The sequence below is a fragment of the Amblyomma mixtum genome, chromosome 2 (genome assembly GCF_055824585.1).
Source record: "Amblyomma mixtum isolate Tamu chromosome 2, ASM5582458v1, whole genome shotgun sequence".
Lineage (NCBI taxonomy): Eukaryota > Metazoa > Arthropoda > Arachnida > Ixodida > Ixodidae > Amblyomma > Amblyomma mixtum.
The window spans coordinates 194,262,629-194,277,721 of record NC_143013.1 but is presented as its reverse complement, the minus strand read 5'-3'; the positions used below and the strand labels follow the sequence as shown (position 1 = coordinate 194,277,721).

The 15,093-nt window shown below is 50.2% G+C and overlaps 1 protein-coding gene across 2 annotated transcripts in view; it reads right to left on the bottom strand.

The window, feature by feature from the left end:
• The window catches only part of LOC149361984 (amine sulfotransferase-like), a 33,067-nt gene that overhangs the window by 2,064 nt on the left and 15,910 nt on the right, over window positions 1-15,093 (bottom strand). Inside the window, exons 1-2 of one of the 2 annotated variants that reach the window (XM_089572884.1) lie at window positions 9,535-9,664; window positions 1,195-1,627 (exon numbers count right to left, since the gene is read on the bottom strand). In XM_089572884.1, coding sequence (XP_089429010.1) covers window positions 1,195-1,590 — 396 coding nt within the window. In that variant the 5' untranslated portion in view covers window positions 1,591-1,627; window positions 9,535-9,664. Of the gene's footprint in view, window positions 1-1,194; window positions 1,628-9,534; window positions 9,665-15,093 lie in introns of those variants that run through there. The other variant, XM_089572885.1, reaches the window with a different exon arrangement.

Genomic DNA, 15,093 nt, shown 5'->3' with positions numbered 1-15,093 from the left:
ACTGTAGCATTATAACGAATTCGACTATCGAGTAAGAAATGAACAAGGCGTATCCAAGAAGAGGGGTGTGTCACAAAACATAGGACAAGCTGCAAATTTCGCAAGATTTGAAAGCAGAGAATAACTTAATCAGGAACAACCTCAATGAATCGCTATGAACGCCATGGGAAGACGTGCCCTGGTCGAATTTTTCAGTGCAGAAGGTGTGCGAGAACTATCGCCTTCATCTCCGCCTCGCTCAGCCACACGGACTTTGTGAGCTCGCTGAACATTATGTCCTGACGTCCTGTTGCTTCAGTTCGGCCTTCACTCTGTTACGTGAATCCCAGTGGTCGCCAGCTGGGTGTTGGTATTTCCTTTGCATTAAAGTTATCCTCCGAATGTACGACTGCTACCATTCAGATGAGAACATTACAGAACATGCTGCAATCAAATGCGGAGAAGAAATGAATGCCAACACACACTTCAAGTTAAGGTTTCCTTGTTTTCACTTCCACTGCTGAAACGTGCTCCGGTGTTTTCGTCTACACTGTGTCACACTACTCGGAGGCTATTTGCTTCCGCAGCGCTCTGACATGAACGGATATCTCCCTGAAAAGTTTGCGGTAGAGGGATTATGCTGACAGAAGGATTATGTGCACGAGCATGGCAGTTTAGGCTGACCAGAATTAACACTTCATGTGCACTTCATTTTAGTCTTTTCTACCGTGCGCTTCCTTTCTCCAGCTAACATGAACGTCCTGTTGTAATCCCGTCACTCTGGCATTGAGAAATCAACGCGAGTGAACCCAGCCCACCTGTACAGCATAACTCCCAACAACTTTCCAGGAAATGTAAACAAAAGCTGTTGACAAGGTCCGGTAACCACTGATATTTAAGAAATATTAAAAGTCAAAAGTTCGAGACGGCAGGCGTTGCGATAGCACATGATTCGGCCTGGACACTCTTTGATCCTGCAGTCTTAATATTGAAAAGTGCTCCTCGCCATCTTCTAGCCTTAAAGTTGCAAATTTCAAGTTGATGTTGAGGAAAATGAAAGTTTTAGCGCTTACTTGGTCGATTTTGATGCATGGGTTAGATAGCAGTGGTAAAGAGCCCTCGCAAAAGCTGATCACTTTTGAGTTGAAAGGAATTAATCGATATCGATATCGCTCGCCTACGTCAGTGAAAATGGAATAATCAGGCTTCGCGTACGTGGTGGTAGAGCGACACGCAGACGTCCCACGGGTTTCGGGCCACGTAGATGTACTTCGCCTCCGGGTTCAGCTTCTCTTTTCGTGGAGGGAGGTGGGTGCAGAAGGTCCGCAAGGGCGTGCTAGCCTCGTAGTCGATGTCCCCCACTGGGTACTCGATGAACTGCGCTCCCTGCATGAACTCTTCGTACGTGTTCACCGGTTCGCCTTCCTTCAGGATCAGCTGAGTAATGTACTGGACCCAGTGAGTGCCGCTCCTGGGGTACGACACCTGCAAGAGGTCGCCTTTCCGGGCGACGAAATCCAGGCCTCGCTTGAGAGACTCCGGGCTCATGAAGGGGCACCTCGGTACGCCGTCGATGAGCTGGTAGAAGGGCTTTGGGCGGTCTGCCGCCATCTTCGTGGTCTTGTTTTTCTGGAGCCGCTCTTTCAAACTGTTAGCAAAGATTGAAAAGAACAGCAAGCAGTTGTCCCTACCATGCCTGTGTTAGCCTGAAATCCCAGCAAATTGCAAGTACTGAAAAGGTAAGTTGGTGCAATATCCTCGTCAGACCAGAGCCAAAAGTTGGGGTTGTCCGCGTTAATACAAATAAAATGTTCAAATAATGATGCCCCTCGAATGTACGCAAAGAAGTTTGCAACTGCAGGTCCGACACTTACTTCCTAATTATTTAGTTATTTGTTTACAGTACCTACAGCGCCGAACGGGCATTACTGTAGGGGGGGAGTACAGAAAAAAAAAGGAAAATAAGAGTAATCCCCACATGCACACGTTCATACATACACCGCGGTTACTGACAGGTCAACAACACTTCCTTGTAAACAACTAAAAAAAAAGTAGGATTCCGTTACATACATTTAGTACCCAGGCTCTGCACGACATAATAGGCTCTGCACGACATAATGTACACGATCTAGCACTTAATATTAATAACTGTAGCCAGACAGACATAATATTGCTCGATTTTTCAAAGGCATTCGACTATGTATCACACAATAAGTTGCTAGGAAAACTAAAAACTGTTATCGGGGAAGGCGAATTACTATCTTGGTTAGATTTTTTGTCAAATCGGTCTCAGTTTGTGGTTTTTGAGTATGTTCCATCCAAAACAGTTACAGTAACGTCCTGTTCACGGTTGTCCTTGTAGCGAACGCCAGTTCGGACAGCCGCGCGTCCCAGTCTCTGTGCTGCTCGGTCGTCGCGACCAGCATGCTCTTCAGATTTCGATTCACCCGCTCGGTTATGTTGCTCTGAGCGTGGTAGGGACTCGTTCTCCTGTGGCGGATTTGAAGCGCCCGACAAGAGTCTACAAAGACTTTGCTTGTGAAATAAGAAGCATTGTCTGTAATCAGGTCGGAAGGGAAACCGAAACGAGTGAAAGTCTCCAACAGTTTTTCCCAAATTCGTTCCGACACAAGCTTCCTAAGGGGGAAAACCTCAACCCACTTGGAATAGTGGTCCGTTATTACCAGGATGAATTGGTTTCCGCGCGCGGACCGAGGGAGGGGTCCATGATATCGCACACAACCACTTGCAACGGGTAGTTGCTAACTATCGCCTCTATCATGCTAACTACAGCCTTCATCAGCGGGCTTGCCATACCGGACAGGTACGGGCGTATCCCAGCACATCCTTTCTCATGCCTGGCCAGGTCGCGACATGGCATAACTTGTCGTAAGTCTTACTGCCGCTGCCATGGCCTGCCAGCGCTGAGTCATGGAAGTACTGCAGGAACCGTTTCCGCAACCTTCTCGGGACCACGACTCGGAAAGGGGATGCTATCGCCTCTTCCTCGTCAAGTTGGGGATGTAGCGGAGCAGCAAGCCATCATCGCCCAGCAGATACGCGTCGTACTTGCCCTCAGCGTTCCCGGTGCAAGCTGCGCTGCTCGCAAGCTCCTTCAGCACCCGCTGGCAAAGACCGTCTGCTTTCTGGGCCTCGATCAGCTCTTCTCTACTGACCGCTACTCCCCAAGACAGATTTCTTTCTGCCTCGCTCCTAGGCAGGCGAGCGGTCGCCGCCACGAGCTGCTCTGTTTCCCTTCCCTCACAGCACCATGCGGGACCTTTGTCCGTCTCTTCTTTCTCCAAACCGGGCGCGACACTCCCGTCCGCCCTCTCGTCCTCTCTAACAGCGGTGACGCCGCTTTCTACAAAGCTGGGCTGCGCCTCTGAAGCGCTTCCGCCAGCCTTCCACGGTGCGCGCGATAAAGCATCGGCCACCTTGTTCAAGCTGCCCCGGCGGTACTCAATGGCGTACGCGTAACGTTGCAACGTCAGCGCCCATCTCGCGAGTCTGCCTGCGGGGTTCTTGAGCCTCTTTAACCAAGACAATGCCTGATGATCTGTCTGCACGGCGAAGACTGGTCCGTCTAGGTACATGTAGAACTTCGACAATGCGAACATGATCGCCAGGCATTCCTTTTCGGTCACGGAGTAATTCCGCTCCGCCGATGTGAGCGTGCGACTAGCGAACGCGACAGGGCGCAGTTTGCCCTCGTGTTCCTGCAACAAAACAGCTCCAACACCGTAGTCACTAGCGTCTGTCTGCAAGACAAACTGCTTGTTCAGGTCGGGGAGGCGCAGACTAGCGGTATTCGCTGTCGCGCGAGCCAAGGCAACAAATGCGTCACTCTGTTCCTTGCCCCAGACCCACTTCGAGCCTTTACGCAACAGCAGGTTCAGCGGCCTTGCAAGGTCCGAACAGCGCGGGATGAATTGCCTGTAGAACGGAACCATCCCCAAAAACCTCTGCAAGTTTTTCACATCCATGGGCAGGGGTAGCTCAGAATTGCCTGCAGTTTGTCATCATTCGGTCTCAGTGTGCCATCATCCACGACAAAGCCCAAGAGGTTCACTCTCTTCGATGCCAACTGCAGTTTCTTTGGATTGATGGTTAGACCGGCACGTCTCATTCTATCGAGAACGGAATTCAGGTGAATGAGGTGCTCCTCGAACGACTGTGAGAATATCACAACGTCGTCGAGGTACGCCATGGCGTAGTTGAACCTTGCATCGCCCAGCACGATGTCCATCAGTCGCATGAACGTGCTCGGGGCGTTAGACAAACCAAACGGGAGTCGAGTAAATTCGAAGAGCACGCGGGGGCAGGTGAATGCGGTTTTCTCAATGTCACCTTCGGCCACCTCAATCTGCAGGTACCCTCTGCTTGCATCTAGGACTGTGAAGAACCTCGCGTTCCTTAACGCGTACATCACAGCCTCGATCGACTGAAAAGGGTACGCAACCGTAGGCGTCAGTGAGTTGAGCTTACGATAATCAACACACAGCCTGACCGATCCATCTTTCTTCGACGCTAGAACCACTGGTGACGCCCAGGGACTTTGTGAGGGTCTCACCGCACCGGTAGCTATCATCTCGTCAAGGGCACAGTCGAGAAGCTGCCTCTTATGAGCACTTAACGGCCTCGGGTTTCACCTGAAAGGGCGCGTATAACCCGTCTGAATCTCGTGCTGAAGCAGGTCGGTTCTGCCCGGTTTCTCCGTGAAGCAATCCGAAAACGGGAGTAAAGTTTCCGCGAGCCTTCGGCGCTGACTACTGGGTCCTGAGAAAGACGCAATAATCGCTTCTAACGGACCACCGTCTCTCAGCATCTCGAGGGAGCTCCCCTGAGTGTGGACACCCACCTTTTGTGCAGGACAGCCGGGCAAGGGTGCGCTTTCGAAGGGAATGAGGGGGGCGAGCGGGCTGTAACGATAACCATTCTCCCCCATGTCGAGCACAATGCCTTCGCTCGAGAGGAAATCCCTTCCCAGAATTACTGGTATCGACAGGCCAGGCAGATAGACGAAGCGATGTCTCCGCTTTCTGCCGTCAAAGCGCATCGTAAGACGCACTGCTCCCTTTGCCCTTGCCGCCCCAGCTGCTAAGCTTAACGGGGTTTCGGCCGGTCTGACACGGATGTTACCTATCCGGCAGGCCTCGTACACCTCGTCACCGACCAATGACAGCGTTGAGCCCGTGTCTACGAGTGCGGAGTAGCATCGACCCGCTAACTGCACTAGCATAAATGGGCTTGAGCGCGGAACGACTCCCTGAGCTCTACAGGCGAGCGGGACAAGGTCCTCCCCGTCGCCGGCGCGGGAGTTCTTTTCCTGACTAGCGCCTTGACAACCATGAAATTCTCCCGCTGACGGTGAAAGGCCGGTAACGCCAGACATCACCGCCAGCGTCTGGCGTTTCCCTGCATACGCCTAGCTTGGCATTCGCGTGCCATGTGGCCGGGCTGGTTGCAATTCCAGCAAAGCCGGTCGTTCACCCGCGGCGTGGACGGAGGACCCATCGTTCCACGAAGCGGTTGGGGACGACTCTCCTCTTTCTCCGCGCATTCCTGACGTTCGCTCGGCGCGCGGCCTGTGAGGCCGGCACGACGCCGCTGCTCGAACGCGTACGGGTCTAGCGCGCGAGGGACAACAGGGGGTTCCGCCTGCCTTTCCACGGCCATTACCTCAGCGCGCCGAGCCCTCATCGCGTATTCTCGGCCTCCATCCCATGCGCATCCCGGTTTTAGCGATTCGGCTGGCCTGGGGGGTGGCTGGTAGCGCAGTTCGGCCAGTAAATCCGCCTGCACGGTCTTGACCTCCTGTGCTAGGTAGGGCCTCGAGGTTTGTAAAACTGCGGCCCCGCAGATACGGCTTGAAGCGTGGATGGCACTGCCTGATCACACGCGCAACCTGATCTCGGTCGGTTGCCGTCGGATCTGCCCTCTTGTACAGCTCTTGCATTGCGCGTACGTACTCGAGGAGGCTTTCCTCTGGGTGTTGGGTGCGCAGCTCCTCCAGCATCCGGCGCTCATAATCAGGCGGCAAGAACTCGGCGCGGAAACGGTCTTTGAAGTCCGCCATCGACTGGAAAGTCGGCTGGCAGCGCCTCCATCGCGCCGCGCTCTCGACGAGTGCTACAGGCAGGACCTGCCCTAGCATCACGTCATCTGGGGCGCCCAGAGCCGTCTGGTAGTCGTCGAGTTGTAGTAAAACTTGTTGACTGATTTCGCGTCCGTGTACCCGGAAAAGGAGGGGACCTCCATATTTATCCGCGGGCGCGATGTTGTCGCCGATGCTACCAATGCTGTGGCCTGGCTGGCGCCAGCCACCGAACTGAGCTGACGGGCTAATGCGGCAAACATCTCAGTCACCTGCCCTATTACGGCCGCCGCGTCGGCCGTCTCACTACCGGCTGCCCCGCCATCCAAAGCCGTGGCTGAAACATCCTTTTCGGGAGGCATAGTTCGCGCTAACTGTCCGGCCGCACCGGCTAACTGCTCATGGCAACAAGAACATTCATATACACAACAATCTATCGACAAACACGCGGAAATACACAACAGAAAACGCCCGAAAACTACATAAATAACACAAAACCTCTAACAAATTCAAAACACTGCACAAGTCGCTACCCCGCGAACATTCCGCCTGACCCGCTCCTTAACCCTAGCGGTCCGGCGTGGCCCCGAACAAAGAGGGCCAGCCACGAGTCTGGCTGCACGTCCCAAAATCGACAGAGAAATCGTCCACAACGTGTTAATTAAAGCCGCACGCTGGGCGCCATTGTTTGTGGGCGATTCCTCTGCACGGGAACGCACAGGCAGTGACTCAGGCAGGTCTTTGTACAAAAGGTTTTATTCTCACATGGCAGAGGGTCGGGCGTCGTTGGGAAGCGGGGGTCAGGTGTCGGGAGAGCTGGTCCAAAAGAGAGAGCCAGCCTTCGCGGTCGCGCCTTAAGAAGGCTTCCTCCTAGCCTCGCTCCCCCCGCCCCACCACTCGGGAAGAAGGGGTCGAGGCTACCCGCGGTGAGCAGCGCGGGATATGAGCTGCCCGCGAGCAGGCCCTACAAGTTTTGACGTGGGCAGTATGTTTGTAAAATTTTAAACGCGAATCTAATTTAGCGCCTAAGTACGCGCAGTGATCGTTGCTGGAATTATATTGACGCGAATCTTTGCAGTGTACATTCTTCAAAGCTGCCGGCACACCACTTTATCGCTTTGTTTGCGATGCTAGACGCGACAAAACGTGTCTCAACTGATCGCATCCAGGCGGAGCCGGTTCTACGTTGTTCCAGAATGTTCTATAGAAACTTTGCACGCTTTATCTCGAAAGTTCGCTATCAGCTTTAAAAAGAGCATGGCTGATAGCGGAGGCATTCTGTTCGACGACCGCCGAGCAGGCTTGTTGCTTCCTCGTCACCGACTCATTCAGTTCTTTGTGGGCGTAAGTCAGCCCAAATAAGGAGTACCGTTTGGAGGCCATTCTATAGCTCTTTTCCTGCTCGGCGGACTGCAGTCACCACTACGTGACAATATGCTGGCCAATTCCAATAGATGGGGGACTCTGTGACCATCCTGAGCAAAATAAACAATAGGAAGGAGGTTTTCAAAGGATTAATCTGAAGAATATTAAGTTCACGCCGGTTTAACACGTGAGCAAGGTCCTGATTAAGATCCGTAATTACCGTTGATACGGATTTGTCGGAGGTGAAGATTGTCGAGTCGTCGGCATATAATCTGCAGTTGGGAAAACTAAGGCAGTTCGGCTGTTCATTAATGTAGACTAAGAATTCAGCCTAATATTGAGCCACGTGGCTCAATATTAGGCTTTCAAGTCAGCGCTGCAGCTGACTTGAAAGACGCGGGTTCGATACCTGCGGCGGCGGCGGTCGAATTTCGATGGAGGCGAAATTCTAGAGGCCCGTGTACTGTGCGATGTCAGTGCACGTTAAGAACCACAGGTGCTCGAAATTTCCGCAGCCCTTCACTACGGCGTCCCTAATAGCCAGAGTCGCTTTGGGACGTCAAACCCCAATAAACCAAACCAAACTAATATTGAGTCATGAGGTACGCCTATATTGATTGTTTGCGTCGTCGGAATATGGTTTATGGGGTTTAACGTCCCAAAGCGACTAAGGCTATGAGAGACGCCGTAGTGGAGGGCTCCGGAAATTTCGACCACCTGGGGTTCTTTAACGTGCACTGACATCGCACAGTACACGGGCCTCTAGAATTTCTCCTCCAAAGAAATTCTAGCCGCCGCGGCCGGGATCGAACCCGCGTCTTTTGGGTCAGCAGCCGAGCACCGTAACCGCTGAGCCACCGCGGCGGCTCGTCGGAATAGACGCCTGCTATATTTACTAAGCTGCGATCTTTAAAAAAAATTTTAATTAGTTCCAAAGATAATTCCTACTGCTTCTAATTTCAAGAAAAGAATTGAGTGGTTAATAGAGTCAAATGCTTAGCTTAGGCCTACAAATATTGCGCTAGCGCAATTTCCTACGTCTATTTCCTTTTTTAGTTTATCTGTTAACGATAAAAGTGCTAAGACAGAGAGTAGACTGGGCGAAATCTGTATTGGTAAAAAGAACATTCAATTCATTGAAATAATTTGTCAAGCGTTTTTCAATTAATTTTTAGACTATTTTACTGAAAAAGGGAAATACACTGATCGGTCTATAATTTGTTAGTAAGGAGCGGTCGCCTTTCTTAAGTTACTTAAGAAACGTGCAACAATGTTGCATAGTTCTTGAAAAGCTAATTTGGGACACAGTGTGACAGGTCTGACTTCCAATGACACTTAGGCTGCAGGATTGATGTGTTTGGTAAAAAATTCCGTAAAAGAAAAATGCACGTTAGAATGCATGCGGGGACTGGCGAGGCATGACAAAACACTCAAGGGAACGTTAACTTGACAGAAGGAGGACATCATTGCGATGCGCCGAATGAGCTTCTTTGCCTCGGGTAATGCTTATTTTAACTCATCCAGCAGGTCGGAGTGCAGAGAGAGCATGCATTCCAGCTAGCCGGTTGAGAGGATCTGAAGAAATAGAAACTCTTGTCTAGAGTTTGTGTTGTTTCTCTACATTCATCCTATTGTTTGTGTCGCAAGACATCTCGCAAGAGCGCCGAAAACTTACAGTGGAGCAGTGACTTCAGGACTTAGAAAATGGAAGCTTGGCCTAGAAACCTTAAATCTAGCTGTAACAACAATGCCTTATTCCGAACGTCTACGTAGGTGAATAATGTCTGTGTCATCTAAGAGCCCCTTTGTCCGCACTCCAGCGCGGTTGCACAAAATTCAGCGTGTTCCATAACCTTTATGAAAACAGGGCTTCGTATGGCTAGGACTTTTGCGACTCCCAGCATTCTGCCACTAATATGAGCGGCCTGCAGCTATAGCATCTGACTGTAACATTACGTTTGAGGACTCGGACAGTTCCCTCTAAACCGGCGACTCTTCACAAGACATCTAACGTGTCGAGAGCACGGTGTAAGAATAATAAGAATAAAATTATTCTTACACCGTGGTCGAGAGGCACGCTACAACTGACTCACCTTGTATACAGCACACACGAAGCCGCTGTCGACAGATGCGACGGCGGTGCTCGACACGTGCCCAAGGTGAGAGGCGCGGTGTGGGTGTGTGCGTGGGGGGGGGGGGGGGAGGGTTGATAACGAGCGCTCTTAGAGGAAAACCGATAGCGCCGTCGCTGCCTCTCCGCTGGCAGCAAGAAAGAAAGAAAAAAGACGCGCGCGCCGCCCACAGAGGAAAGGAACATTGTGCCCCCATCACGGTTATATGGGAGATGGTCACGTGCTTCATTCAACTCGTGCTGCATCACATACCTGCACAGACAGGTCCATGGGCGTCCGGAGGGGGGGGGGGGCAAGGGGGGGCGGCTGCACCCCCCTGGAAAATCACTCACTCGAACCGTGAGTGATGGCCGCACGCCAGGGGCGGTGGTGCGCTCAGCCAAAAGGGTAAAAGCAGCCCCGCTTCGACGCTTGGTCACATCTGCGAAATGCCGCGTCCGGGCGCGCGTCGTTCCGCCGTTTTCAAACCACGCCACCGCCAGCTCTGCTGAAGGACGACCTGTTGCAGACATGCAGCGGCACCGGCGAGCATGTGTTTCGAGCCGTCTTGAGATGGGTGTCTGTTTCTTTGATCTCTAGAGAGATAGCGACACGGAGGCAGACAGTGCACAGGGCACAGGTGGTGGTGGTGGTAGTGGTTTATTTAAAAAAAAAATACAAATAAAAAGTGACGCAAAAGAGTGTTGCCGGCCGCGGCAATTGCTATCTAATATCTTAAGCACCCGAACTGCAGCCGGCGGAAGCGAAAGGGAAAGGGAGAGGATAGTGAGGAGAAGTATAGAGGGGAGCGACAGCGAGAAAGGACAGGGGAGAGCTTTGTACACTATTTACAAAATACAAAAGTAATCAAGTTCGCGCCGCTCGCGCGCTAAGAGGGCACAGGTCGCTCGCTAGAATCAGGATACGTTCGTACGCCGGCCACCGATGAATTCTTGAGGGGGGAAGGACAAATCAGCCGTGTCCACCCCCGCTTTGTCGGGCTGCTCAGGGGCAAGCGGGCGACGAGTTGGCGCCGCCGCCGCTCGCTGTCTCCTCCGATCCACGGGAGAGCTCAGTGCGGTAGAAGCGCCGCTTTCAGAACCTTCGGCAAAGGGGATTAGCTGCTTTTGTTCACGGCGACTCAGTCTCCAGAGGCGCCCCCACACCAGCGTTTATTGCGTCTTCTCCGAAAACCAGCGCCTTTGGTCAACGCAGCCCGATGGCGCCTGCCTGGCTCGCCTGTCACCTCTGGCTGGGCCTCAAATCACAACAGCGCCCATGTACTGTGCGTGACAGTGCATGGTAAAGAGACCCAGGTGGTCGACATTATCCAAAACTCTGTACTACTCCGTCCCTTATAGCCTGAGTCGTTTTGGGGCTTTGAACCCCATAAAAGCACAAAAACAAATTTTCCGACCGAATTAGTTGCGGGTGTCCCTTCCCCTCGGAAGTCGCGCGGCGTTCCTTACACCCCAAAAGTGCGCATTCGTGGATATTGTGGCAAGTAAGCCCTTGCACATGTGCGCGCCTCTGTGTTTGTGCTTCGGTGTTTTTAGTGGCGGGTTGTCAACGAAGGTGAGAACAACCAAGACAGCGGACGAGAAAACGACGAGCGGCGAGCAGTGTGTGTGCGGTTGCTCGACTGTGCGGATGCGCGAGCAAGATGGAGCGAGGTGTATGAAGCTGCGAGCGTGCATTTATCTTGTAAATAAGTTTTCGTTGTATATAGTCATCTTTTGTTTTCAACGTACTCGTTCAACCATTTTTCCAATCAATATATATGATGACTGTGCACTGAGAGCGTGTAATGAAGCACAGAAATGAATTTATCACCCGTGTAACTACGCAATTCGCCCAGAAAAATCCGAGGCGCCTACAGTTGCTGTTCAAGGAAGACTGACTGAGAGACTGTAGTTGCGTGTTTGTGAACATATTGCGCTGTGTGCTGGTCATCAATTCGGGTGAGTCGAGAACCCGTATGCAGTAAGACTGAGCACTTCGAGTATTGATAGTATCTTTTTGCATTTTTATTAATTTTAATTGTTTCTTTGTTGATAAACTCCAATGTATCTCTACAATCCGCGCTTTAATTTGCTGCTTGTAATTTTCTTTCATGTGTGTATTTTACTTATTTTTTATTTATACATAAATAAATAAATTTACTCCGCAAATAGTGCCTTTTCGCTACGAATATACCCCCCCCCCCTCCGGCGCCAACAACCAATGGGCCCCCCCCTGAAAAAAATTCTGCGGACGCCCTTGGACAGGTCGCTGCAGTCCTGATCACGAGACTTTGCCTTTCCTGTGGGGCGCACACACGGTAGTTGCACGAGAAGGAACTATGGCGGGCTTTTCGCCCAGAGTGAAGTGAGCTGCTTTTGATCGCGTGCTGAATGCCGCTGCAAAACCTGATTCCGGAAATCTCGGGCTTGCCAGGTGTGGCGCTGAGCCATTAGGGCAAAAAAAATCATGCTCTTTTGAAGTGCAGGGAAAGGTCAAATTTTTGAAGCTTGACGCTAAAAATCGCATCGAGAAAAAACTTGAAAAAATCAGATCTCGGGGACACCACACCTACTAGCTCATTTTCTAATCTACAGAATCCCGGTAAAAACATGAGATGGGATAAAAAGGAAAATTTATATTCTGCCCATTTCTATCATATTTACAACGACATGACCAAATTATTGGCATATCGAACATTAATAATTTTTATATCCTTCCACTTGTGCCCCGCATCGATGGCTGAGTGGTTACGGTGCTCGGCTGCTGACCCGAAAGACGCGGGTTCGATCCCGGCCGCGGCGGCCGAATTTCGATGAAGCCGAAATTCTAGAGGCCTGTGTGCTGTTCGATGTCAGTGCATGTTAAAGAACCCCAGGTGGTCGAAATTTCCGGAGCCCTTCACTACGGCGTCCCTCATAGCCCGAGTTGCTTTGGGACGTTAAACCTCAGCAAACCAAACCAAACCAAACCAAAACCTTCCTCTTGTGCCTCTTCGGAACATATGACAACGTTGGCAATGCATTGTACTGCTCAAGAAATATTAAAAAAGTTAAATAAAATGTGTTCATCTGCGCAAGAAAAATACTAAATAGGCAGAAAACTACGTTATTTTTCGTGTTTAGCTGCCGATTGCAAACAATGGCGGTTCAAGTCAGCGAAATAAAACTCAACTGATAGCCGCGTCTGTAAATTTGAACTCGTGGTGTTTCATCGGAGATAAATTTGGTTCGAGGTCAGTAAATCAGGGTACCAGAATTGATTACGCCTAGTGAATCTGCGTGGCGCAAGTGCTCACATTCAGAAGGAAGCATGAGAAACAACTGTTTTCCGCATTTTAATATTATTTGTCTAAATGTGCCTCGATATATATATATACCGCGGCTTAAATTCATTTTTATCGAGTAGTACTTACGAATTCTAATATTTAAATATTCTTCAGAAGGCGAGGAAAGGTATGGAATATTGTCAAAAAGTCTCAAAATAGTAACTCGGCGGTATTAGTGTGATCCGAGTTTGCCTTAATCGCGCTATTTTACTCATTGTTCCCATGTTCCGTGAGCACATTATCCTTTATTATTGTGCTTTATTTTGTGTCGCGCATTCTTTTTTTTCTTTTCCTGTTGTTATTTCGCGTCGTTTCTTCTTCTGCACTAATTTGCTGATATATTTTTATCATGATTGTATGTTTCTATTTTGTTTCCTTTGGTTATTAATGCACTGTATTATATTTTCTTCGCCCCCCTTACACAATGCCCAATGGGCTGTAAGGTATTTCAAATAAATAAATAAATAAATAAATAAATAAATAAATAGACAATGCAGTAAGCAGAAAACTAAATTTGGCTTTGCATTCTTTCTCAAATTATTGCCGAGCTTGTGTAGATGGAGGAAGATGTCAAAGCAGAGCGGTATGTCAAAGACCTGATTTTTTAGAACTGTTTTCCAAATGCCATGGTTTTTAACGAGTCTCAAAATTCAAAAGGGGCTCAAGCCACGGGCAAAATTTTGTGAAAATATTTTGGCACAGTACAATTCCCTATAGAACAAAAGAGCATGATTGTTTTTCAGACAGATATGAGACGGTCCACAGCCACATTTGCGATGCTTGAAGTAGGATGACGTTAAAGTGATGGGCAATGTGCTAATGGATCTCGCGCCCTTCCCAGCTCTAGGTAGCTCGGAGAGACATGACGCTGCCGCCCATGGCTGTTCACCATGCACAAGGAATTCGGGGGTTTCGGAAGACGCTGGTAGCGCTGGAGAACACCCCCGAAAGAGAAAAGTACTCGCTGGCGACTGGAGGAAAAGGGTCCGTTAGCACTCCTGCTGTACGGCTCTGCCACAGCCTACCACCGAGGCGTTTCTGCGACTTCGCAGGTGTGCTCGCACACGTGCCTTGAGCAATGCGCGCATGAGGGCTTTTAATAAAGGATTTGTTTAAATAATTATCCTACGCAGAGAACGATAGTGGTGTTTCAGCGAAGGCTTTAAGCCATAACAAAGAATATGATTTTCTTCGGGATACGAGAACCAGAGGTAGAGGATGGTAGAAAATTAACGAGTCTTTAAACTGGTTAGCAAAAATTTCCCAGTTAACACATTTGGATGACTCACTGTAATTAAGAATATGCGTTTATTAGTACGTAAATATGATGCCAGCTTTCTTCTTGCCTTTCGAAATGCCGCATTCTGCCCCTTGTTCCGGCGGAAGAGAGCCAGAACCTCTGGGCGTGGAAAAGCGGAACTGGACGGCCCAGCGAAGAGCGCAAGAAGCCACTGTGCAGCCTGCCGTGGATATGCAACTCTAGTAGGATACAACCTTAAAAAGCAGCAGTTGCTAACACTGGGCCGCGGTCCGCGGCGTCCTGTATTACTCCGATGGCCAATCGCAACTGTAAACGAAATCAGCTTTTTAATGTTTGTCTATATCAAACAATCCATGTATCAAAATTCTAGAGCTGATAATTTTTTTTCCTTGTGATAAGCTTCTTGCTCACGTAACAAGAAGCGTGTAAGCAGCGGACTACTTTTTTGTCGTGGAGGAATTCTGTGCGCGAAGGCTGAATGTGGGCGGAGCTTGTGGGAATCCTGGCGAAGCTCGAACCCGCGGTGGGTGGTGGCCTGTGTCCACTTCGAATATCCGACTATAGCAGATTTTAGGAAAACAGGCAACATGTGTATTTTGCAGCACGGCTGTTAACGGCTAATTTGTTGTTAGAGCGCCGGGTGTCTGAGGTGGTGTAGCAAGACCACGCGACTAACCTGAACGCTCCTCACGTACCAGTGGCCGGTTCGTGGTCTTAGCAGCTCAGAGCAGAGGTGGTGCGGGATGCTCATGCTTCTCTGCATGCTTGACCTGAATGTGGACGTGGCTGATAACTTAGTTCACCGTACGGAGGGACACCTAGGCTATATACAGTATGACACCGAAGGCCAGCCATTGTGAATCTGGTCCGAATCTGAGTCGGGATCGAACATTGCACGGCAGTTAGTATGCATACGCGCACATTTCGCAGACCACAAGGTGGCCTTGGTAAC